Source organism: Protopterus annectens, chromosome 8.part1 (genome assembly GCF_019279795.1).
Source record: "Protopterus annectens isolate FY-2018-M chromosome 8.part1, PAN1.0, whole genome shotgun sequence".
Classification (NCBI taxonomy): domain Eukaryota; kingdom Metazoa; phylum Chordata; order Ceratodontiformes; family Protopteridae; genus Protopterus; species Protopterus annectens.
The window spans coordinates 263,610,340-263,637,162 of NC_056742.1; the positions used below are offsets into that span (position 1 = coordinate 263,610,340).

Here is a 26,823-nt window from a genome sequence, read left to right on the forward strand (position 1 = left end):
TCATTACAATGATAAACTTTTCTGCATTAACATTTTGTTATAGTGTTCATAGGTTCATAGGTTCGTACTAGGCTATCTGCCCTAGGGCATTTATAAGCCTAGCCAGAGTGTATGTGGCTTACACCACCCCTTAGGATGAGAATACTACGCCCTTTTAGGGTTTAGTTTACTATGCCTCTGTCTAGTAGTGACAAAGAGATGACCCCCGGGGTAAACCTACGATCTCCCATCCACTCGTCGAGATTTCTCTTGAATAGAGTCAGTGAGGGGCTCTGCCTAACATGGACTGGGATTCTGTTCCAGAGTGTAGGGAGCCTCTGGGTTATGAATCTGTCCCTCCAGCACGTTCTATTTATTTCTGTGTTGAGGTTTAAGTCACTTGTTCTCGTGGCTCTGATGGATTTGGATTTTCTGAGGTGGAGCATGTCCATTAATTCAGGATTGGACATGGCCTTGTACGTCAGGCACAGATCACCTCTGAGTAGGCGGTATGCGACTGAATAGAGCTGGAGTTTTTTCAGTCGGGCAGCATATGACATATGTTTAAGACCCTTTATCCTCTTGGTGAGGAACTTTTGGGGTCTTTCCAACTGCTGCAGGTGTCTGGTGAGATACATCCCAAATGGGGCATTGTAGTCAATCATTGGCCTGATAAGAGAAGAGTACAGGGGCACAATGACCTCTCTTGATCTAGATGTGAAACCCTTCATGATAAGGTGGGCAATATAGAAGGTCTTCCTAACCACTTTGGCAATGTGAGTGTCAAATGAGAGGTTACTGTCAACCTGGGTCCCTAGGTCCCTGATTACCTCTTCCGTACTTAATGGATTACCGCCTATGTGGTAATTTGTCGGTACCTTGTTTTTCCCAAAGGGTATGACTATACATTTTTTGGTGTTTAGCTTAAGGCCATGGCTCTGGCACCAATTATCCGTTTCTATGAGGCCTCTCTGATGGATGTTTGTGTCCGCTGGATATCAATTATGGCGCCCAGTTTGCAGTCATCTGCGAACTTTGTCAGCCACAATCCTCCTATGTTTGCCTGTACCTCGGAAAAATAAATGCCGAACAAGAGGGGTCCCAGGACTGAGCCCTGTGGGACACCGCTTGTGACTGGCTTAGAGTCCGACATAGCTCCAGCAACTCTGACCCTGTGGGTTCTGTCCTTGAGCCAGTTTGCAACCCATCTTGTGACATATGGGTTTACATTTAAGCTGGTGAGTTTGTCTATGATGCCCGAGTGGGGTACTGTGTCAAAGGCTTTTGCAAGGTCAAGGTAGGCTGTGTGAACTGCCTTACTCTCATCAATCGCCTTAGTGACTGTTTCAAAAAAGTCGACCAAGTTCAGAAGGCAGGATCTGCCCTTGACACAGCCAAATTGGGTAGGATCCAATGTCTGTAGGTCCCCAATGTCTTTGTTTATGAGTTCCATAATGATCCTCTCCATAGCTTTGCAGACCAGGCTCGTCAGGCTTATGGGGCGGTAATTTCCAGGGTCCGTAGAAGCACCGCCTTTGTGAAGTGGGACCACTGTTGCCGTACGCCACTCTTTGGGTATGTATCCTGTGGTAAGGCTAAGATTAAACAGCAGCCTTATGTGTGGGTTTAGTTCCTCTTGGAGTTCATGTAGCACACAGCCGGGACACCATCCGGTCCCATTGATGCTGTGTTTTAGCTTTAGAGAGGCGGCTCTCACCTGGGCATCTGAGATGTTAGGGAGGCTACACTCTGCTGGGATAGTTATTTCTCCTTTTGGGGAGGAGAAATTTGCACTGAACCTGTCTGCCAGAATGTTGGCAATGTCAGTGGGTTCAGTGTATTTTGTGTCATTTTGGACTAAATCTGAGCATATCTGGGAGTTTCCACCCAGGTTTCTAACATAGCTAAAGAAGGCCTTGTGATTGTCTTTTGTGTCATTTGCGATTTTTCTCTCAAAGTTGGCCTTGGATGATTTTATGAGTGATCGTAGTTTTTTGCTAGTACTGATCAGAGATGCCTTTCCTTTTAGGGATTTTGCTCTGTCATGTAGTAGCTTCCTCCTTCTGTTGTAAAGTTTGTTTATGGCTGGGATCCACCAGACCAGTCACCTGCCTTTGGGGGAATGGGTCTTGGTTTTATTTGGGATTGCATGATCCATGCATTCTTGAAGGTGCCCATAGAAGGCATTTGCAAGGGATTCAGCAGTGTGGGTTGTGGTTTCCACTGGCCCAGGGGCCTTGAAAGATACCACTTCAGTCTTAAGAAGTGTGAAGTTTGCTTTTGAGAAGTTCTTCACTGTGGTCTTTTGTGCAGGGGAATGGGGCGGGATGTGGATTTCCAGTGAGATTAATTTATGGTCTGATCTTACCAAAGAGGGATGTACTTCCAGTGTGCAGCATTTTGTCCCCATGTTTGTGATGATCAGGTCTAGTATATTGTCTCCTCTTGTGGGAATGGTGACTAGTTGTTCCATTGCATTTGAGTTTATGAATTCTAAGAACCTTTGGGCTAGAGTGTTGGGGCTTGAGTAATGTTCCCAGTCTATGTTTGGGTAGTTAAAGTCTCCCAAAATGATGGTATTTGGAGAGACATTCATACTCTCCAGTGTCTTCAGGAAGGCTGTGTGGGGTTCCTGAGTTTGAGAGGATGGTCTGTAGCATGCTACAAACTGTAAGGCAGTTTTGCCTATGGTTAGTTGCACCTGGATAGTCTCCGATGCTTCGTGCGTTGCCACTAACCTGGAGGTGTGGGTATCTTTGATGAAAATGGATACTCCCCTCCTTTGTGGTTCTGTCCAAGTTTTGGGGCGGAAAGCATGATATGAGGTAAAACCTGATAGTGCTGGGGTGCTCTCAGGAGCCTTGAACCAGGTTTCAGTCACTGCACAGACATCGATGTTCTCCATACTGAGAAGGACTTGAGGCGTGCATCTTGAGGTTTAGACTTCTGGCATTGAGCAGCATTACCCTTAGTTTTTTCCACTTGTGTTTTCTAGGGAGGTAGGTTTGTCATTTGAGCCTTGCCTAAAAAGGCACTATGGGGTGGCAAGAGCCTTGGCCAATATCCGGAAGCCCAGGGTGACAGGTGCAAACCATCCCTTGTGAAGCAGCGTGGCTTGTCAAGCATGTCATCCCAAGCAGACAGACACTGGATCCCCTTAGAATGACACCAGTAATTAAGCCAATTGTTAAAACTGATCATTTTGTCTTTGTACTGTGGCATCATTCTTGGTGAGGGTAAGATGCTGCTCAGGGTCAGGGTCATACCGGCCTGGGCTACATAATCAGAGAGCTCCTCTATGTCTCTTTTCATGTAGTCCAGGGAGGTACGTCTCAGGTCGTTTACACCTGCATGTACAATGACTGAGTCATATTTGTACTTGCTGTGGAGTGACCTGAGTGCTTGTGTTATGTGGCGGATTCTAGCTCCCGACAGGCAGCTTACTGTGACCCTCTCCTTGTTCAGTCTGGTGAGCGGGATGTCAGTGTGCCTGACTATGGAGTCACCTATTACAAGTGTGTCTGGCATGTTGTTTGGCCTTAAGGGCTGTGACTGTTTAGCACACTGACTTTGTGAACTATGTGTTGCATTTGCTATGTCTTGAGGTGGTGGTTGCTTGGGTGTCTGCTTTGGAGGCCTCTGTTGTTTTGGTAGATTTTTAATCAGAGCCTCCGAGTATGTTTTTGTGTGTTTATGTGTTTGGTTTGCAGTTGTGATAGTTCTATGTGAGACTGGGTTTGTGGTGTGCGTGGTTACCTTCTCCTCCTGACTGGTCTTGCCAGTACTGAATTGAGAGAGCTCAGCCTCCAGTTTGGCTATATAGTTGCATCTCGCATATATTTGTATTTGTTGGGAGGAGGGTTGTCTGTGTACATGAGGCAATTGTAACATTGCCTCAAGATTCCCAGATTCACCAGCTGAACAGGAGAGGACGCTAGCAACTGACCCTTCGACATGCTAGAAATAGTGAAAAAGATTGCTGTGTAACGGAGTCAGAAAGGACCTATAGGGAAATGGGTACTCAACAGAATTTAGGTGAATGAAGTACTTTTCGTTTGTTTAAGAGTGCTTTACCTGTATACAAAATGCTTTAGGAGCAAGTGCTGAGCTTTTCAGATAGAGTATAGGCTGTTTAGATTGCAAGTAGAACAGTTCTAAGGGAAAAATTGAAGAGCAGACTTGGCGGAGCCAGAAAAAGTTTAACCTTCTTTAACCGTGCGCACGACCGTGCAAAGGCGGATTTTAAGCAGTGAACTACAAAAGAGCTAGGAATGGTCCCAAACAACCAATTACTAACAGCTTCTTGTGCTGAGGTCACTTCCCCCAAGGATAGGTAGGCTGCTCAAGGCTCCCCACTCCCACTGGTGAGCAAAGAAACTTCCTTTTATCAAAGTAAGGTAATGGACAACACAGGAACTACACCACAGCCCAGAATACAGCAATGCCTGTATACTGGTCTAAACTAGTCGAAAAAGGCGGGAAAACAAGGATTATTTTTTTGTTTTTTTTTGCAGAAATACAAAAAAATTCAGAGACAGTGATAAATTAGTTACACAGGCTAGCACACTTTAGTGGGCAGCCTCCACAGTTCAATTAAACAAACAAACAAGCAAACTTTCGACTAAATTGGACTAAATGTAACTTTAAGTGCAATTTTTAAAATAAATGCAGTAATCAGTAAAAAAACAGTTCAGGCTAGTTTAAAGTAAGCAGCAGAAGCTATTTTCAGTGAAAAAAAAGCAAAGATACTTAAATCCAGAAAGTAGTCGCTTTTTCGAGTTCCTTGCAGCTAGGACCACTCTGTAAACCCACGTGGAGCTTGTCTGAGCAGTATAGCCAGAAAAAAATGCCCAGAGGCGGATTTTAAGCAGTGAACTACAAAAGAGCTAGGAATGGTCCCAAACAACCAATTACTAACAGCTTTTCAAAAGCTTCAATTGCTTTTCCCTTCCTACATATATTTTAAACAACTACTATACCTGTTCACGTGGTTTATAAAATGGTTTGGGTGGGCATGTTAGTTATTAAGGTTAATTTTCATCTGTACTGAAATAAATAAGGCTTGTTTTTGTGTTCATGTCTTGTTTTAACAAAATAGGTTGAAACAAATAAATGTAACTCACAACTGCTAAAACACCCCTTTGTCATACAAAACTAAAACAATTCTAACAGAAATATTACAGCTTGCAAAAAATGTGGATTATAAGCAGATACCTGGGCCCTACAATGGAAAAGTGAAGGCAACAACTGTATTTTGAAGAAATAGGTTTGATTTCTACAACCTCTACATGCATACTGTGCATGTGCAATTCTGAACGACTAACAAAACCACTCACTACTGCCATGACACATAAGAAAACAGATTTTACACCTGGAAGTTACTACAGTTTACAAAAGAACAAAGATTAAAATAACACAGGGGAAAAATTAAAATACCTGGCCTCCAGCACACTAGTAGGGACTTTTCCAGTGTTTTCAAATATGGTAATGGCTTTCTCCACATCTTGTAACACCTGACACCGGGGCTGTAGAAAATATATAAAAATTGTTGCAATCAGCTTAAACCAAGTAAAAAGTAGTATGTGTGTGTGTGTGTGTGTGTGTGTGTGTGTGTGTGTGTGTGTGTGTGTGTGTGTGTGTGTGTGTGTGTGTGTGTGTGTGTGTGTGTGTGTGTGTGTGTGTGTGTGTGTGTGTGTGTGTGTGTGTGTGTGTGTGTGTGTGTGTGTGTGTGTGTGGTATGTGTGTGCGTGTGGTGCGTGTGCGTGAGTCCGTGTGCGCGTGTGTAAACATGTGAAATAAGAAAGATCACAAACCAAAACTCCAACCACAGACTCAGAATGACACTCTCCTATCAGCAAATGAAGATTACTTACCTTACTTTTCATTACAGCTCTCAAATCATATTCTTACTTTGGCCAGTTTTTCCTTTAAAGACTCAAGAAAAAACTCCCACTACCAACTTGCAGAAGCACACACTAACTTTCCCATCGTAAGCTGCATGTTAGACAACCTCTGTTTCTTAGCGGTTAACATACCTGACTGTACCCCCAGCTCATCCACATCTGATTAACAGGCCCCAGTGCTACAGGAGCCAGGAAGAAAGAACTGAACAAGTGGATGAGATGTCGGCTTACTCATACGACAGGGAGTACTGCGGTAATGCCACACTACAGGGCTGCAACATGATGAATGGCAAACATTGATTCAGCAGCAACTTTCTGAAAAGGACAGCAATAAAGCCCATGAAGCAGTATGCAAGTATACACTCATACCCTAATACAGTAGGGTCTACTTCAGCAGTGTGCTGTCTGGTTGTAAAAGGTAAAGATATTAGGAAACATAGAAAAACAAAGCCTGCTGTGAATTTCAGCCCACAGTTTCTTACTTTTAACCTTAACACCATTTTGGGGAATGAGGTAACATAAAGAGTCATTGGAGGACTTGGGCTGGATGATTCAGGCTGGGAAAGACAAAAAAAAGACATTTAAAAAAACGTCAGCCAGTTCCCATAGATACACACACACATTTTTATATACCAAAACTCTGAATATAGCCCAAGTAACCAGAGTTTGACTAGCTGCTCAGGGGGTTAATTAAGCCAGCACATGAAGATGCCCATACTGGGGAAGACAGAATGTGGTGAAGCAGGAAGCAAACTGTCACAGTCCCACAAAGACTGGTGACAAATGTGCATCCTGGGAGCAGGCTTTCAACTCAACAAGACGCCCCGATAGCAGATTTGTAGCAAGTATACAGGAGTATGCATTAGAAAGGGAAGGAGGTGTGGCCTCTGTGGTGAAATGGGTAGCAAGTGTCCCTACCCAGGGGTGGGGTTAGCCTAAACATTAATGTCCTCACAGCTGAGATGCCGGTGTAGAGACAATGCACCCCATGGCTAAATGGAAGATGGCCTACTCTGGACAAGTCTTAACTCAACACCTGGCAAGCATTCTCAGTAGTCTGGGAAGCAAATAGGGAGGTCCAGTTGGAGCAGTTGGCATGGGGCAAAATGACCATAGAAAAAAACAACGATTTGCTTGATGGAGAGGAAAGTTGTTTTTTTTTTCTGCAGTGGTCTAGCAAATAGTAGTTACTGTTGCTGCCTCTCAGTGCTTGGTTCTCCGGTTTGGTTCTCAACTGGGGTACCTTTTGTGCAAAATCTACAGGGTATGACTGTGTGCATTTTTGCCAGGCATTTCCTCCCACATAACAGGGACTCACGACATGGGTGGCCTGATGGTCCTTCAAAGTGGTGTGTGTCAGCATATCCGGAGACAATATGGCATCCTCAAAACCCCTTTCTCTTTGATTTTAACCCAATAATTGCTGAGATAAGCTTCATTTCCTCTTTCACCATGAAATGGATGACAAAATCAAATTCAAGCCAGATTGTCCATGTAAAACATAATGTATGATCTATAGCTATGCAAACACACAGTACATCATCCACAATTAACAGCAGGCTCTAAGCAGTTCTCTAAGACAAGATCAGGTGTTAGAACTCGGAAACAGAGTATAGAACTTAAGCCCCAAAAGCAGTACTATGGTTCAACAATAAATTCTAAACTAACCTATTTCTACTTTTTTTGTTAATTAACTTATTCACATTTGTTGACTGACTAGCATGTCCTTATTGATTAGTTCCACAATAAACCTTTTCATGGCTTTGCATATGAAGCTAGTCAGGCTTTTTCTCTACATAGATAGACATGGGCTCCGTGAGCCAACCTCTGCCTGATACTATTGTTTTGAGGGGAGGTTCTACCATAGATTTATTTATCTAGGGAATACCTTTGATTATAGGAATTGCCGAGTGGGTTACTGTGAGATAATCGTACAAATCTTTAGTAATCAACAAACAATTACAACGGTCATATAAGTCATCAGTCACAGTGCTAGTTATCTTACGTATTTTATGCACGTCATTTCTATCATATGCGTTCTGATCTGAAAGCATAATTTTCATCTTATCCATATAAAAACTGCTGTCCAGGATGACAACCGCCCCTCCCTTGTCAGCTGGATAAACTATAATATGTTCATTAGAACACAATTAATCTATTGCTTTGCGTTCAGGCTGAGTCAGATTGTAAAATCTCTTGCCATTCTTACCTCTAAAAGTATGCATCTCATGCAAATCTGTTTCACATGTTCTAACAAAGGCCTCCAATAATGTATTCAGATGGGGAACAAAAACACTAGGTTTCTTGAATGTTGTTACCCTTTTCATTAACAGTGGAATACATCAATTTTAACATAACATTTCTGCAAAACAGTTTCACCTCTAATATGGTGTCACAAATATTGCTATGAGTAGCTGGAACAAATGTAAGACTCTTGCGTAATACTTTAATTTTCCTCTAAGATGTATTGTGATAGATTACATATCTGCGCGTGCTGTTCTGTGTCCAGAATGTCTTGACCGAAGGTGTGCCCATAGAGTATCTTGATGAATTCCTCCTCTTCCTGGTGATACTTCTGGATCTGTCTGGTCTCGTGGGCTTCCTTATAGGCAGAGGTAATCGAGGAAAAAACCTGATGGTCCACTTGTACATGCATGGAACCTGTCTTAGGTCTGACATCCTCGTCATGATGTATAAGTGTGATAACATCACTACTGTTGGCAGATAGTTTCTTCTATATTATGGCTACTTGCCGTGGCTCCCACAAAAGGAGCAGATGATTTTGATGTAGAGACTGCCAAAATTGTGTCATCCTTGTGGCTTGTTGATGGTCTATTGCTGGATTTATTTCGATCATGTGGCCAAGAAAACACTTGACCAGCTTTAAAATCTGATAAGTCCCTGATCAATTTCTTATGTTTCTGCATCTGCTGCTTCCGTTCAAACATGTGCATATAATCAAATAGTCTGTCAGTCACATCTGTCATAACTTCCAATGGGAAGGTGTCATATAACTGCTGTAGTAACCGTTGTAAGTCATTAACCAGAGTGTCTCGAGTAGGGTTGAAAAACTCAATGAGTCAGCGCATATAATTCATGCTTGTATCTAGGCTGATCTTGTGCCACTTGGCCAAAAGCTCATGATATTGTGAACCATATGTTGGCATGACCAATACACGAAGACCCCTAGGTATAATTTGGTGATGTAAACAGGCTTTAAAATATTTTGTTTGCCACTGCAATTTCTTTAGTTTCACCATCTTCTCCTCGAATTCCCTTTGTATATTGAGGAGAGCAGCAGTATCATATACAGGCATATCATTCTTGTCACTCACTGAACTACTGAGAATATCAATAAGCGGGTTGCTGTTGGTATGTAAAAGTTCAACAAACTTCTTACTCAAATGTCCCTTAGTAGGATTATATCCTAGTTCAACCGTGCAACCTTCTGCCATGCTGGTAACAATGAAGAATGAGAAATAAAAACATGAGCATTATTATATTTGTTATGCATTGTAGTGCTTTGTGAAGACTGTTATAAGTTTTACACTGTCATCTGATGGTTTGCTTGTAAACATTTGTTTTCTTGAGCATAATCCGAGTAATTTCAACAGGAAAAATGAAGAGCTATTTTATTATTGCACTGGGATTTGAATGTGTTTTTGCTCACTCATGGCAAGTATTTTAGTTTATGTTTAGATAAAATTTTGAAATACATAAGTTCCGTATGTAAGCATTTGAGTTGAAAAGTCATGTGACAAAATATCACGTGACTATGCCTTTACGTAGTTGATTGGTCCTTAATGTTTTTTTAAAACGATGTAGGAAGATTGTTTTAATTGATTTGTATCTGAAGAAGCATTGTGGAAGCAACACAAAAGTGCTCATATTCCATTAAATTTCGTTTGCTTTTATCCTGCTGTGTTTATTGCCTCCTTGGCTTTGCTTTTCTTTACGACTTATTTACAAGGAGCTGGTTTTATCCTTTTACATGGTTTGTTTTTATTTCTCATGTTTTCTGTTTCATTTATTTTTAAATATATCTATACCTTTCATTATGGCTGGTCTTTTAGAAAATAGTTTAACCTTGGAGAATAATTGCACTTATATGGTGACACTGTGGGTTTCGTGCTCCTGAACGTCTTGTCACTTGGCTACTACTACCATTTATATAAGTATTAATTTTACTAACGGTAATTGGGTACCATGGTAAGAGCTTTAAAGTAGCTGGCTGTTGGCAGTGAATCTACAAAGAAGTTATGTACTCACCATAATGTTCCATCTGAGTAGGTAACTTCATTTGTCTACAACCTGTGGGTATCGGATCCGAGCCGGCAGCTTTCCAAGCTAAAAGATCCGAGCTCCAAGCTCCTCCCCTACCCATAATGCCCTGCCATCTCCCTCTAACCCTCAGATCGAGTTTGCCAGAAAAAAGGCAATAGGAAAATTCTATAACCCAAGAAAGGATTACAATATGTTCCAGTGATGTCAACTGAACAAGGACATATCCTGATCCTTTGATAACGAACTAAGGGTCTGGGGGATGGAGGGAGGGTCGGTTGCAGACAAATGAAGTTACCTACTCAGATGGAACGTTATGGTGAGTACATAACTTCTTTATCTGAAGTAGTTAACTTCATTTGCTCAGTAACCTGTGGGACAGAGTCCCCAACTACCAGCAACTTGGGAGGTCCTTATGGAAGGATATTCTGGAGCACTGCAGAGCCAAAAGATGCACGTCCTCTGGATATTAAATCCAATTTATAGTGTGTGATAAAGGTATGAGAGGAAGCCCAAGTAGCTGCTGCGCAAATGTCATCCAAAGAAATCCTTGACCAGAAAGCAGCAGAAGTAGCCATAGATCGGGGTAGAATGGGCTCGCACTCTCAGGGGCTCAGGACAACCAGAACTTTTGTGTGCGAGGAGAATGCATTGGGAAATCCATCTAGCTAAGGTTACTTAAGGTTACTTTAGTGACTGGTTTCCCCAGACAGGATTTTGCAAAGAAAACAAAAAGTTGATCAGATTTTCGAAGATCTGCTGTTCTATTTAAGTAAAAACGTAACTGTCTGTGAACATCCAGACAATGAAGTCTGTATACTCCTCTGTTTTGGAAATTAGGAAAGAAGACAGGTAGATTGATGGACTGGTTGATATTGGCTTCTGAAGCCACTTTGGGCAGAAAAGAGGGATTAGTCCTAAGGGAGACCCTGTTTTCATGAAAGATGATGTATGGGGGCTTACTGCAAAGAGCGTGAAGCTCCGATATCCTCCTAGCAGAAGTAATGGCAATCAGGAAGACCATCTTCCAAGATACATATTTTAAGTCCACTGAAGCCGCGGGTTCGAAAGGAGGCCCAGTCAGAGCTTGAAAGAACTAGGGTAAGATCCCATGGAGGCACTGCATCTTTAATAGGGGGGGTCTTAACAAAAAGGTTCCTTTCATGAATGTTTTGCAAATCTTGGAGGACGCTAGGGGCCCTGAACTGTTTCCAACGTGGTAATGGGAAATAGCTGCCAACCGAACTTTAATAGTAGAAGCACTAGCTCCTTGATGAAAGGTATGGGAAAGAAAGTCTAGAACTGCTGGGATAGGAGCCGTGAAGGCTCCGCCCAGACAGAGAAATGTTTCCATTTACTCTTGTAGATTTTCCTGGTAGACTATTTATGGGCAGCCACCAGGATGGCCTTAACAGAGGAAGATATACGGGGAGTCCTAGCCATTAAGGGAACTGGATCAACCACGCTGAGATCTTGAGGTAGTCCAGGTCGGGGGTCTTCAATCCTAAAGGATGAGTGATCAGATCCAGATTGGGATCTAAGATCCAGGGAGGATGTGCTAGATGAGACCGTAGGTAAGGGAACCAGGTTTGACGAGGCCAGAATGGGGCTATGAGGATAACTCTGCTCCCCAACCGACAAGCTTTCTGCAAGAATTTTGTCATCAATGGAAGAGGAGGATAAGCATACAGAAAACCAGATGGCCAAGCATGAAGTAGAGCGTCTCTAGGGGCTTCCCCCTGGTGGGGGAATCAGAGCGAAGAACTCGCTGCACTTTGTGTTCGAAGGCGAAGAGATCGCAGCAAGGTTGACCCCATTCGAGTAAGATTTGTTTCGCTACTGCTGGGTTCAGAGACCACTCGTAAGGTGAAAGGATCGTTCGACTCAACCTGTCCGCCAAGATGTTTGACCGACCCGGAATGTGCGTTGCTATGAGAAAGCGGTTGGTGGATATCGCCCATTCCCATACTCTCATTGCCTCCCTGCAAAGTGGATAAGATCTGATTCCCCCCTGTTTGTTTATGTACCAGACTACCGACATGTTGTCTGTTTGAATTGCAATAGTTTCTGGAGGGAGAAGGGGATGGAGAGCTGCAACGCTAGAAGCACTGCCCTCATCTCCAGGACATTGATATGCAGTGAGGTCTCTGTGAAAGTCCACATGCCTTGGATGGATCTGCCCATGCAATGCCCCCCCCCACCCAAAGAGAGATGCGTCCGTGGTCACTGTGACTTGGGGAGGGGGTATAACAAAGGGGCGGCCTTCTCGGAGATCTCTGGAGCGGAGCCACCAAAGAAGCGACTCCCTGCAAATCCTGCTGAGGGGAATAGGTGTAGACAGGGGGTGAAAAAGAATGGACCATTGAACTTGCAATGTCCATTGAAGGATTCTCATCTTCAGGCGAACGAAAGGTGACAGATTGATGGCCGCTGCCATGGATCCCAGGGCCCTCAGGACTAGAGGCTTAGACTGCGAAGTCTGTCCGCTGTCAGAAAGACTCTGGATTGTGTAGTGTCTATCCTGGCCCGTATGAATTTCAAAATTTGAGTAGGTTGAAGGGAGGATTTCTTGTGGTTGATCGTGATCCTTAGGTGGTGGGCTAGATGCAAGTAGTAGTCCCTGCCTGAGCAGAGTTGATGCCTGGTGGGGGTGGTTACGAGCCAGTCGTCCAGGTACGGAAAGACCTGTATTCCCTGAAGCCTCAGGTGGGCCCCTACAACTGCCATGACCTTGATGAACACCGTGGGGGCTGTGGTGAGACCGAAGGGTAGGACCCTGAACTGATAATGGCTGGCTCCCAGCCGAAAGCGGAGGAACCTTCTGGATAGTCTGTCCATAAGAATGTGGTAGTATGCATCCTTGAGGTCTATCAAGCACATCCAGTCGTTCTCCTGCAAAAGTGGGAGAATGGATTGAATAGTGACCATCCGGAATTTTTCTTTGACGACTGACAGGTTTAGTGTGGACAGGTCGAGAATGGGTCGTAAGTCCCCCGTCTTTTTTGGCACCAAAAAGAACCTGGAGTAAAAGCCTGATCCGGATTGCTCGGGGGGACGCGCTGGATAGCTCTTTTTCTTAGCAGCCCTCGAATTTCTGATGCTGCTGCCTCCATCTGATAGGGTGGAACATCGGGGAGGGTAAGTTAGGAAAGGGATTGAATAGCCTCTGGATATGATTTGGAGCACCCAGCGATCTGTCGTAATGGACTCCCAATTTGCTAGGTGTTCCGAGAAGCGCCCCCTGACTGCCTCCAGAGAGGAGCAGTCAGGCAACCCCTCAGGGCTGCTGCGTGGGTCGATCCGAAAAGGGTTCTCTCGACCCAAAATTCTTCGGACCCCCTCTGCCTCTGGGCCGGCATTCACCCTGTCCTCCTCTGCCTCTGAAGGACGAGGGATCCGGAGCAAAATGGGATTGTTGATCTTTCCGGAACCACATCTTCTTTTGTCCTCTTTGGTTCCTGGAGTAGGGACCTCTGAGGAGCCGAGAAGCGGATCCCGACGGCAGACGTCTTCCCGTCTTTCTCGCTCTGGGGAAGCATATCGAGGACGGTTTTGCCGAAGAGCGTACAACCGTCAAAAGGGGCGTTCGTGAAGGACGCCTTGAAGGGTTCTGCAAAATTGCAGAGACGGAGCCAGGCCTGTCTACGTAAGACGGCACCCATTCCGCTAGCTCTAGCCGCTCCCTCCATAGCATGGGAGAGAAGCCGCATAGATATGTTGGCAATTGACTTGAGAGTGGCCATTCGAGCCGAGAAGGTTCGCTTGTCCTCGGCCGACATGGACTCTGGGGGTGACCCAGCGTACTCTTTAATCAGGTCCCGCTGGAGCCGAATCACATGTGCCATATAATTCAGTGACCTTACAGAGAAGGTCGCTGAAGAGAACATCCGCTTTCCAAGGCGGTCCATCATCCGAGACTCCTTGTCTGGAGGATGCACTGAGGAACTCTCCTGTGCTAATTCCTTTTTAGTAGCAGCCGCCACCACCATGGCATCCACTGGGGCACCCTTGCTCCAAACTGTCCTGTCCGTGGGAGCGCTGAGGATCCTGTCCGGTCTCTTGGGTATTGGCTCGACAGTGTCCGGCTCCTTCCATGCCCTGGTAGTTATGAGGTCTACCAAGGAGTCGGTGGGAGGGGACACCCAAGAGGTAGATGGGCCTGCGTCAAACGCCTCCAGAAACACAGACTCATCCGAGGAAGGTTTTTGGGCACACCACCCCCTCTCTAATGCGTAACATTTCCATAATGTATCCAAAGGAGACGTCTTCAGGGAGTGACCTTGGAGAACCTTCCCCTTCCTCTAAGTCCGTGTCCTCCGTGAGGGACTCAGGTGAGTCCAAGTGCCTCCTCTTGCACTTTTGTTTGTGAGGGACCTCCTCAGGGGGGCTGTCCAAAGAGGCTTCACCAACAATGTCCTGTTCCTCTACGGGAACAATCTGGGACATAGGCGCAGGCTATCTCTGGGGCCGGATGATGGAAGACAGGCCCGTCTGAGTGGGAATGGTGGGTGGATCTGTAGCAAGAGCCTGGAGCCTCGAATCCCTCGAAAGGACCCACTCCACGACGTCGAATACTGAGGGGGAACTGCTTTCCCTTGGATCCGAAAGCAGTCCCCTCGGATCCGATGTGCAGACCGGCACCAAAGGTGACCCGATCGGATCCGAAAGGGTAGTGTGCCCCGACCTTAACGGAGCTGAAGGCCTGCTTAACCCTCCGGATCCTAAGCTCAACTCACGGCCCCGAGAGCTCGGATCCGAAAATGGATCCGACAGACTCGAGGGTACAGTCGGTGCCGAAGTAGGAAAGGCTGTTGATGCCGACCCCACCCCGGCTACGAAGCTAGTCGGATCCGTCAGCTCCGAACCCCGATAGCAGGTCGGAGAAAGAGCAATGGGGGAGAAAAAAGGTGTCGAGCTCCCCCCCCAGAGGGGGGGGGAGGCAGGAGCACTCTCATCTGCAGCTGGGCCTGGAGAAATCAACGCATCATCCGGTTCATGTCTGCGTCCAATAAACTTCTGGTAGATCTAGATGAGGCCACCGAAGCCAGCCGTGAAGGCTGCCTAGATGACCTTGAAGGTGACTGAGTCTCCTCCTCCGGCTCCGGGGAGAAACGTGGAGAACGGAGCCGGGAGGGGGAAGGCCAGGAGACCTTAAGGGGAAAGGCAAGCTGTTTAGACGGCGGAGCCGAAGGGGTCGACTCGGACCGCCTCTTGTGGCTGCGATGCCTTTCTTTCTCTCTCCCTATCTTTTTGTCCTTCTTTTTGCCGTCCCTTTCCTCCTGGGCCAGCGAGGAAGGTTGAGTCCCAGCCAGGGGATCAGGAGCGGCAGGTGGGGCAGCCGCGGCTGGCACCACAGAGGAGGATGAAGCAGAATCTGGGGGCAAAAGGCCCACCAGAATAAGCTTCGTCCTCCTATCCTTCAAAGCCCTGGGGTTGAAGGCTGCACAAATAGTGCAGCCCGAGGAGAGGTGATCAACCCCCAGGCACAGGACGCACAGAGTGTGGCCATCCACTGGGGACAGCTTATGGCCACACTCAGTACATTTAGAGAAAATAGCTTTAGGGCCTTCAGCCATTACATAAAAGAAAAATAGGCCCACAAGCACACACCTTCACACATGCAGAGGGGGGAGGGGAATAAATCTAACTTAACCAAAAAAGTTTAAGAAACTACCCAGAAAGGCTAGGAAGATAAGAGGGAGTTCACACACACAAAGTCAGAGAAAGTTTGACAGAAAATTAAATTTTTAATGCTAAACTCACAGTACCATGCTCGGAGCTCGTTCTAAGAAGCTTACAGAAGCCGTGGCAAATGAGATCTGAGGGTTAGAGGGAGATGGTAGGGCATTATGGGTAGGGGGAGGAGCTTGGAGCTCGGATCCTTTAGCTTGGAAAGCTGCCGGCTTGGATCCGAATCGGATCCTATACCCACAGGTTGCTGAGCAAATGAAGTTAACTACTTCAGATTTTATAGTTTGGGCAGAGGGGGCATAGCAGGTAAACAAATCTGTGCCAGCCTTTCCCAGGTATATGTGTGTGTGTGTGTGTGTGTGTGTGTGTGTGTGTGTGTGTGAAAATCAGATCTCAAAGGTGTGTGCGTGCGCCAGCTACTTGGAACATGGACAGAGAGAGCACTGGTTTCTGCAGAGAGAAAGGTGAAGTCTTATTTGGGGCCTGGAGAGGAAAACACAGACCCAGGACTGAGTGTACTGCCTGTGTGCTGTTAAAGGAAATTGTGCTTGGTGCAGAGAGCTGTATCTGAAAATACTGTGGGTACCCATTTTTGTTACAAGTGAAAGTTCCCCACCGGTGTCAGTGATGAGGATTAAGGCACCTTGATTACTGGCCCAGAGGAGGGACTTCACACTCTATTTTTTTTTTTCTTGTGTCATGACTTCTGTGCTCAAGACATCTCTACCAAGTGTGAATGTAGTTTGAATGCTTTTCCTCTCTGGTTGTATTAACCATATCACTGCAGTTCAACTGATACGGTCCATCTCTGATTTTGGCCTTTGCGAATAAGCAGGCCCCTTTTGTTATAACTGTCACCTTGGAAAGTCACTACCTTGCCTTGGTTTGTAATCTTCATTGTCAATAGGTTACTTTCAAGATCAGGCACATACAGAACATTTCTCACTTAAATCTTTCTGGTGATATTCTGAGATATAGGACAGTAAATAAAACCATCTCAGATTCCTTCTGATTTTATTACCTGTACATTAGCTGTGATGATTTTTTTTTGTTTTGATCTCACTGAGTGAAGAAATTTCTGTCATTGGTCATATGACCTCTAGCTCGAGTCAACACACCATGCCTGCACAGATAAGGCACCCCATTTGGACTGAAATGTACACTCAGTCCCTGAAGTGACGTCTGCTTTTCCTTAACATTCTTAACTTGTGATTTAGCTTGTCTTTGCATTCTAGCCTTCCAGATTACGCAATCTGCCTTTAGGTGACTTTTTTTTTTTTGTTACACACAAACATACTGGACATGTTTTCTGTCTTGCACATATTTTCATCCCCAAGCTTACCTTTAACATACAGTTCATCATCTGGACCTGCATCAAGCGCTGTAACAAGTGTCTCATAACTTTCAGGTAGACCACTAAGTAAATGTGCTGTAATGTGAAATTCTTTTATATCCTCCCCAGTACCTCTCATCCTTTCAACCATTTGTAAGATGTGCCTTATGTAATCCTGCATATCCTGGTCTTTCATCAACTTGCTCTGATATAGTTTTCTAATTAGAGTTTATTGCTGAGATTAATTATTTCTTTTGCAGTTCCTCCCACATTTCACAGTTGCATATATGTATAATTTGATCATCTATGCAAAAGGAGATCGTGTTCTGAGCTTTTTGATCTTTTTCTATCCACTCATCCATGGGTTCTGCAGGTCTGACTTCATTTACACATTTTCATGTACCTTCTCTTATTAGAAGAATCCTCATCTTCAATATACAAGACTGGTAGTTCTGGTTCGTCAGATTCGCTACTGAAAGCTTTACTGAAGTAGTGTTGGTAGGGATCTTTACTGTTTTTCTCCTTACTTTATCTGTCACTGCATCTTGAACTTATTTGCTGTAGCTGTCTCTGGGTGCCAGGGTCCCTAGGGTATCTGGGCCCATAACCTGTTAGAAAAGCTTCTTCTGGGCAAAACAAATAGATGCTTACAGCCTGACTACAGTCAAAACAGAGATACACTGATTTAGAATCGATGATTCTGATGAAGTCTCTGCATTAGGAGATGAAAGCGCCAAATCTGTTCTGTTCTTTTTGTTTTGGATTAATAAATTCTTTTTGGATGCAACTTGGCCATCGATTTTTGGATTACTACTAGAAAGCGTTTGGAATTGTGTATGTTAACAAGGAGGACAGCCTTCATTGATACCTTGCAGCATAATTTATTTGTATGGTGTTTGTTGGTGACTGAGATAATGCCATAAGTGTCCATGAGAAAACACTGCCAACTTGTGGCTAAACATATTACACATAACTGAAATACATTCATACATAGGCGTCATTACTCTACATACATACATATATATATGTCACACTTTCAGCTCACACAAACACTGCACTATTTTGCTCACAAACACTTAAACCACACCCACATCAGTTTCCTTTCTTCAGCCCTCACAGAATGAGACTATTCATGTGCATTATTAAGCTTTTCAACCTCCCAGATATGCTCATTTACATGAAGTATCACAGAAAACCAAGATATTTTAAGTAATTTTCTGTATGACTTGCATTACATAATCATAGATTCCAGTTAAGCCTTAAAGTGATTTCTTGCTATTCTTACCTTAATGGTTATTTTAATGCTACATTTGGTCCCTCTGTGGCTATACCATAATTGTTTCATGCTTTGCTATCATTTTTGTCCTTTTTTCTGTTTTTCATTTTGCAATGCTCCACCTCATTGTAATTCTATGGGGAGTGCCTTCTGATCTTTGATGTCATGTAAGGCATTTCACTAAAGCTGGCATTTCAATGCATGAAAATGATTCTGAGGAATGAGGGTTTTTTTTTTGCTAGCAATAGCAGTGATATGCAAGATGATGCTTATCTGAGTTCAGCATGAAGTTCAGATGACAAAGATGAGGTTGTGTGGCTTCCTCCATAATAGGTTCATAGGTAGGTACTAGGCTATTGGCCCTAGGGCCTATACAAGCCTAGCCAAAAAGGTACCTTGGCTTTCACCACCCAAGAAAATTATTTTCCTGTGCCCCTATCAAGCAGAGCCACAGAAGTGATCCCCGGAGTGAATTTCATATTACCCATCCAATCATCAAGATTTTTCTTGAAGAGTGCTAATGAGGAGCTCTGTTTGACATAGATAGGTAGTCTGTTCCAGAGTATGGGAAGTCTCTGGGACAGGAATTTATCCCTCCAGCATGTTCTGTTTATTGTATTGACAAGGTTTAGGTCCCTAGAGTGTGTAGCTCAGAGGGATTGGAATTTCTTTAAGTGGAGCATGTCCAACAGCTCTGGGTTTGACATACCTTTGTATGTTAGGCAGAGATTGCCTCTGAGTAGGCAACATGCGACGGAGTAAAGCTGGAGTTTTTTGAGACAGTCTGCATAGTGCATCTGTTTGAGGCCAGTAATCCTCTTTGTGAGGTATTTCTGCGGCCTTTTCAGTTGTTGTAGATGTCTTGTGAGGTACATACCAAAAGGGTCGTTGTTCTCTATAATGGGTCTAATGAGCGATGAGTAGAGGGGAACAATGACCTCTTTTTTTCTGGATGAGAAACCTTTTGTGATGAGGTGTGCCACGTAGAAGGATTTCTTGACCACTGTGGTGATGTGATTACCAAAGGAGAGATTACTGTCCACCTGTGTCCCAAGGTCTCTTATCACACTTTCGGTATGAAGTAGACTACCGCCTATGTGGTAGTTCATGGGTACAGAAGTTTTACCAAAGGGGATGACAATGCACTTTTTGGCACTGAGCTTGAGGCCATGGCTTTGACACCAGGCATCTGTCTCAGTGAGGCCCTTTTGTAGGATGTCCATATCATTAGGAGTTTCTATTGTGGCTCCTAGTCTGCAGTCATCTGTGAACTTAGTTAGCCAAAGACCTTCTGTGTTAGCCTGTACTTCAGAGAAGTAGATACCAAACAGGAGAGGACCCAGGACTGAACCCTGTGGTACTCCACTTGTCACTGGACTGAAGTCTGATTTGGAGTCTTCTACTTTCACAGTGTGGGTTCTGTCAGTAAGCCAGTTGGCAACCCATCTAGTGACATAAGGATTTATAGCTAGTTTAGTGAGTTTATCTATAATTCCTGAGTGGGGGATGGTGTTGAATGCCTTGGTGAGGTCTAGATAGGCTGCGTGAACCACCTTACCCTCATCTATGGCTTTGGTGACTGCTTCAAAGAAGTCTATCAGGTTTAGGAAACATGATCTGCCTTTTACAAACCCGAACTCTGTGGGGTCCAGAGTTTGGAGATCTCCAATGTCTTTGTTTATGAGTTCCATGATGATACGTTCCATGGCCTTGCAGACCAGGCTCGTCAGGCTAATGGGGCGGTAGTTCCTGGGATCTGTCAAGGCTCCCGCCCTTTGTGGAGTGGGATAACTGTCGCGGTGCGCCATTCAATGGGCACAAAGCCTGAGGTGAGGTTATGACTGAACATGGTACTCGGGTGGGGTGCCAGTTCATTCTGCAGTTTGTGGAGAAGGCAGCCTGGGATGTTGTCAGGTCCCACGGATGCTGTGTTCTTGGCTTTGGAGTGTGAGGTTTTTACCTGTGCAGCCATGATTACAGGAACTTTGCATTCTTCCGGTATAGAGATGTGCCCTTTACGGGGTGAGAGGGGGGTAAAGTTAGCACTGAACCCATCTGCCAGGATGTTGGCAACATCAGTTGGTTCTGTATATTTATGCCATTGTGCTGTAAACTCAAAGCAGATCTGAGTGGTGCCATTGAAATTCAACACACACCATTCATGCATTTTTTTTAAAAGATGAACTCCAGCAAGTATGGGGCTTACTTGGCAGTACAACTCACATATGCAATTCACCACTGCTGTGCAAAATAGTGAAACACCAAGAGCAAGGCTCAGAATACTGCCTACCACACTTTCAATAATTTCCAGCTCTACTCAAGCCTAAAACCTGACATCGTGCTGGAGACAGAGTTTCACAGAAAAATATGCTTCAGAATGCCAACAGAAGCTCTGTCTTGACAGCTGCAGCTAGGAAATAATTCCAAAGAAAACACATGCAACAGTTACCACTATGGAAACTAATATTGCTACTGCAAAGTATGCAAAACAAAGCCAGAACACTTAAAATGTCTGACAACCCACTACAGCTAAATGTCCTCTCTCTGTTATTTTTCTTGCATGCAGTATCCTCTAGAGATTTTGCCACCACCCTCATGTGTTGTTTCCTAATATGACCCTTATTTAAAATCCTGACGTTTATGTTCTGAGTAGCATAACATTCTTGAGTTAGTTGAATGCTTCTCTGCCTGACTGGGCTGTAACTACCTTCATATTTAGAAGCTTTTATTTTTTTTCTGCACCTGATCGTTCTGTAGCTATCTTACTTCCTATGTTACGAGTTTTGATTCCCTCACACTCTCAGGTCTCATGAGGTAATTATGACCTTCTGATATACCTTCTATCCTTTAGTGTTCTGGGAACTGCAAACATCCCAGAAGCCCCATCCTTGGGACACAACCACTTTTCCAGATGAGATTCATCCATTTTTTGGGCCACCACCTTCAGATGGCTGCTCTTTTCACAAGTCCCTCCTTTAACAAAGTGCAGGTGTCTGACACAGAGGCAAGGGGAACACATCCTTCCTACTGGGTCAACACCCTTCACAAAGGGCAAAACTACCTTTCCTACAGCATTAATGCCCTTTATACGTCTATTCTCTTGTCTTAAACCAAGCTAGCAAAATGCGTTCTTTTTCAGCCTGGAGCTACCTACAGACACCATACATTATTACAAATCCATCCATCCATCCACATCCCACTTTTTCTCATTTTTGGCACATTGGGTCAAGGTGTCACTTCAACAGTGACCATCTACAGCAAAAGTTTACACCTCCAGGTGGCTAGCTCTAGCCGCTGAAGCTCTTCCACACCACACACCAGCATGTACACTCACACCTACAGCCAATTTAGCGTGTCCAATCCACCTAATGCATGTCTTTGGAATGTGAGAGGAAACCGTAGCACCCAGAAAACCTCTTGCTGTGAGAAGACAACCCTATCCACTGTGCCACTGTCCCACCCTATTACAACAAATATATTTTGCATTTTCCCTCCTGTTGAGGTCATGATGCTATGTCATCCTCTTCACTAGTCTGTTACTGGAGTATGTAAATATGCATTAAAAAATTAATCACTACTGAAAAAGATGTCAAAATATTACAAACATTTGTTTACAAGTGGCGCAGGGGCTGCTAGACCTCTCAAAATTAAGCTAAAAAATGTACAAGTTTATGTTTTTATTATCATCGCAATAAAGGCACTGGTAAACACAGTTAGCAGATTACGGACTCCTCTGCAGTTAGGAGATATATGCACGCCCCTTAATTAGTATTCATTTAAAAAGCATAAATCTTCATTTCTACAGTTAACATCTGAAATAACAGCTATAGCTCATTATTTCTACCTGAAATTAAATTAAATGTATATATTTTTTGGACTCAAAGCCTTTCCAGGAAAAGTATAACATTTGGGTATACATTGTTTCAGTTATTTTAAAATTACAATACACGTTTGAGTGCGGCACAGATATAATGCTTCTTTCATTCACAGACCACTGTTTGAAATAAGCTTGTTTCTGCTTGTGTGTGAACTCACACAGAAAGAATATTGAGAGAGAGCAGCCAAATTATTAGTTCTGCTCAAAGGTCAGCACAGCTTGTCATAGGAGATTACTAGGCTATAGAACCAGAGATCATTTTAAGCCTAGCCATTTCATCCCAATACTCGTGATACTCATGTGTGCATACTGTACCAAAACGAAAAACAGAATTTAAAACCCAGTTCAAGTTTATATTTAATAGGACTACATAAGTATTTAGTTAAATTAGATTCAGAATGAACATGCACTTCACTTTCCAAAACTGACAACAAAGTCATATGCCTAAATAAAGGTTTAGCATTTCTTGTTTTATCCCTTCTCATTATTTTTTTAGCCATGCACAAGTAATAAATGAAACTACTCTTTCATATTTAATTTTTAAGTACCTGCTGTGGTCCTTGTGATGCAGACAGATCTTCATACAATCCCATGTCTTCTATGGCCACCTACAGGCAAGAAGTAAAAAGGTTACTGACTTTGGATATAGAAAGATTATCTAAACTAAACAATTTTAAATTAGTTAGCAGTTCCTGAGTTGGCAATATATAGTTTACAAATTTAGAAAGCATAGCTTCAAAACAACGCAGGCCTAAATGCTACATCCGCAAGAGCTCTCAAGTCAGCAATTAATAATGTCCTAGCTTGGGAGCTACTCAGTGAACTCACACTCTCCATTATATTCCACAGCAGAAACAGTCATGTGTGATACAAAAGAAAAATTCATCCAATACCTAGTTCTTTCCCACACTGAGCTAGGCAAAAGCTCTGACAAGGAGGATAAAATGTGGTAGGATCTGTCACAAAATCAAAACAGGTAACTTCAGGTATTAAACCTGAAAAAGGACCTCTTTGCATGGTGGTTGGTCACAGGTGAAATGAAGCCTCCATGATGCCCCCAAGGCCGTCCCTCCTTTATAGTGTTCACTACCTCCTGCCCCCCCTCCCATGCTCCATTCTCCCCAACATTATCCAAATTACTTTGTTCTTATTTTTTCACACGCTGTTTTGCTCATCTTTTTTCCTGCATTCTTTTAACTCATCCTAACTAATCAACACCTTGCTGTATTAACCATGGAGGAAAGAAATGAATAAAGACAGAAGCCATGGAGTTCTACGTACTCTGAGGTGCATTTTAGAACTCCCTCTAACCTTGTGATTCAAAAATCATGACTAAGGAAAGGCGTTCAGTCTTACTATTTTCTTTCACAGTTAAAATACACTGTGTAAATGTCAAGGGTTCAAAGCTGACAAAAGATCAGTTCTCAATAAGAAAAATGCTTGTGAGGCTTAAAGCATATCTGTAAATAATGCCTGCCTCCCTTACCTTCAAAAAGAAAAGATAGCCACCATATGTGCATCTCTTACATGTTAGATTGAGATAAAAGTGAAGGAACGAATGCCACAGTCATATTTCAAGCTGATGGTGCAATGCAACTACATAGCATGCCTCCTTACCCCAACCCCCAAAAAACAAGTCACCTTCTGTGCATTCTTCTGATGTTAGACTAGGACAAAAGTGAAAGAATAGAACACAGTGATATATTTCAAGCTGTTCCTGTTGTTTTCTTGCCCCATCCCCAAAAGTTAACTACCTGCATACAGACATATCTGATGTTAATTTGTATGGAAAGTGATAGAAAAAAATGATCCCAGCAATGTATTCGAATTGCTATAATGACCTTTGTGCAAATCTCTGAGGTTTTGCTGTGAGGAAAGTTAAAAATAATGATCACACTGTTCCCATCCCCCAAACAAGCTACAGTGACCTTCAGTGCACGCATATGTGTACATCTGGTTTTAGACTATGTGGGGCCGAGAGCAGGCTGCTACATTTTGTGATGCATTTTAGGCCTAATTTTTGAAAGATAATGATATGTTAATTGCTTTTTCTGCTATGATATGTTAATTGCTTTTTCTGCTATGATTTTTGGATATGCCTGCCAGTACTGTGTGTCCATGTATAAAAATCTGTGAAACTGATTTCATATATATATACACACACACACACACACACACACACACACACACACACACACACACACACACACACAGAGCTAAACTAGGTCTATCATAATATGTACTGATTTTTCACAAAAGCACAAACATATTAACACTGCCTAGACCATCTAAAACAGTGGTGATGGTCACAGAAAAGGCATCCTCTTAAGATACTAATTTAAATATCTCTGAACTAATGGATTCAATCAGGTGGCAGTAAGAATATTAATAACGAAGTTAAGAAATTAATTCACAGGTAAGTGGATATCCTGAACTTATCCGAGGAGCTGTTTGATTTGTCAGTGCTGGGATACAGTCCTACCCTCCACAAGATTATGACAAACCAAAATAAATGGCACATATACAATGACTAAGGAATAACTAGGAAACAATACTTACAGATGTACAATACAGTTAAGGATAACTTGCACAAGACTAAGTGAGTATAACACACAATTCTGTCAAGAGCTGTTTTTACTTGGGTAGATAGACTGCTGACTGGAAGCCTTTCTAACAGGCTCAATCATTTCTGGCATCCAATTGAAAATTCCAGCACGACTGAAGGGTCTAAGTCAGGAAGTACATCCCCAGAGTGCAGTCGTTGCCACTCCAGAACCAGTAACTTCATGGCTACCGTGAGGCAATGAAAATCAGCCTTAATTTTTTTTCCCTTACTTTGAATCAATCAGCAGGAATGGTACACAGTAATCTCTTGTACAATGAGACAGAAAATGATTCCATCACAACCCTTCCTTCACACCTTGTATGACTAAATAGAACAGGGGAGAACTACATTTTTCCTGATTTAAGAAAAGGCTTATCTGCACAATGCTCTACTTTCAAAGATGTGAATCAAATATTGCTTCAGTAGAGGGCTGAATGAGTGTCTTAGAGAGTCTATTACCTTATTCACTTCCTGGAGGATGTGACACACTGGGTGAATGATTCCCCTACTAATATGATCAAAATCAAACATGCACCACCTCTTTACATAGTAGGAGCAAAGAGATGTCTCCTTGCTTGTTTAGGCACCAAATTTCAGACTGTTCTTCTGTCTGAATAAAAAAGTCCTTAGTCCCAGTTTTGTTTCCAAAGCCTTCAAAGGTAGGAAGACCCCTTACAGATCTAAATGGTTAATAGGGAGTCCCTCCTCTTGGCAGAAAGGGGCCAAAACTTCTGAACCATAAAAAAAACAAGGTGAGTTCCCCATCTTATCAGAAAAAGACCTATCTTACAGGACCTGTTTTTAGATTTGGCTGCAAAAAAGTGTCCAACGATGGACTAGCAGGGGTTCTCTAGTATGAGACGAGAAAAATATCTGTAGGTATGTGGAAGGTTTGTATCCACAGATCTCTCTCACTCCACTGCAAAACTCACATCCTCAGGGCATGTGAGTGACACTTAAGCTCAGAAGTTACAGCAGGATCCAGACCTGTCCCCTGTACTGTGTTCTCAACCAATCCATCAACTCCATGACTTCCTGGGACATTTGCATGGGCTGGAATGAAGTACTTTAGAATGTGTCCAGTGCTGTCCTCTCTCAGATGGGTTCAGAGAGAATTTCTCTATTTTACGGTCACTCCCAGCTGCTCCAATGGCATAGAGGGATAAAGCCCTGACAATGGCCTGGCCAATCTGCATCAGATTAAAGGCTCAAGCAACTAACAAAGTGGCAGGAAAAGATGGAGGTAAGTTATGTGGGCATTCCCTGTGGTAATCCTTGGTCGAGACTGAGGACGTTATGCTGGAGTGCACAGTCCAAGGATGGGAAAAGCGTGGTGAACATGGCTGAGCTGCTACTATGGTGGGAAGATATGCTGCAGACCCCACTACACACTCTCCACTCTGACAAAACCATGGGACTGTATTAGGGAAGGGGAGTAGTGGAATACAACCAAACCCCAGGTTGACAGTCATGGACAAGAACCTCCAGGACGCTCTTGGGTTGCACAACCAGCCTCAAATACTTTGGAGAAAGTCCATGGGAGAAATAGAGAGGCTGGCAGACCCAGCGTGGATGTGGGATGCGGTAGTTTATGGTCAGTTTCATGGAGTACAAACAAAGGAGAATAAAAAGGTGAGATGCTACAGGAAGTCCCACAAAACAGCTATTAAAAGACAGTATCTAGGTAATCAGCACTTTGGTAAATAATCCTGTCACCGGAGAAAGCCGAAACACTTTATAGGAAATCTTGCCCAAAAAATGTGAAAGCACAATTGTGTAAAATCCTACCATAACAGTTGACGTCCTGTTCACTTTAGCAGTATTCTTCACCTAAGGGATCTCCTGCCAAGAACTGCCCAATATCTGACCAGTATAACA

General features: G+C 43.6%; 1 protein-coding gene across 2 annotated transcripts in view; it reads right to left on the reverse strand.

Annotated features, from left to right (window-relative positions):
* FANCA (FA complementation group A) overlaps window positions 1–26,823 on the reverse strand; it is a 2,214,801-nt gene that overhangs the window by 1,390,988 nt on the left and 796,990 nt on the right. For both annotated transcript variants that reach the window (XM_044081851.1, XM_044081852.1), the window contains exons 18-19: window positions 22,889–22,948; window positions 5,416–5,504 (exon numbers count right to left, since the gene is read on the reverse strand). In XM_044081851.1, coding sequence (XP_043937786.1) covers window positions 5,416–5,504; window positions 22,889–22,948 — 149 coding nt within the window. The remainder of the gene's footprint in view (window positions 1–5,415; window positions 5,505–22,888; window positions 22,949–26,823) is intronic.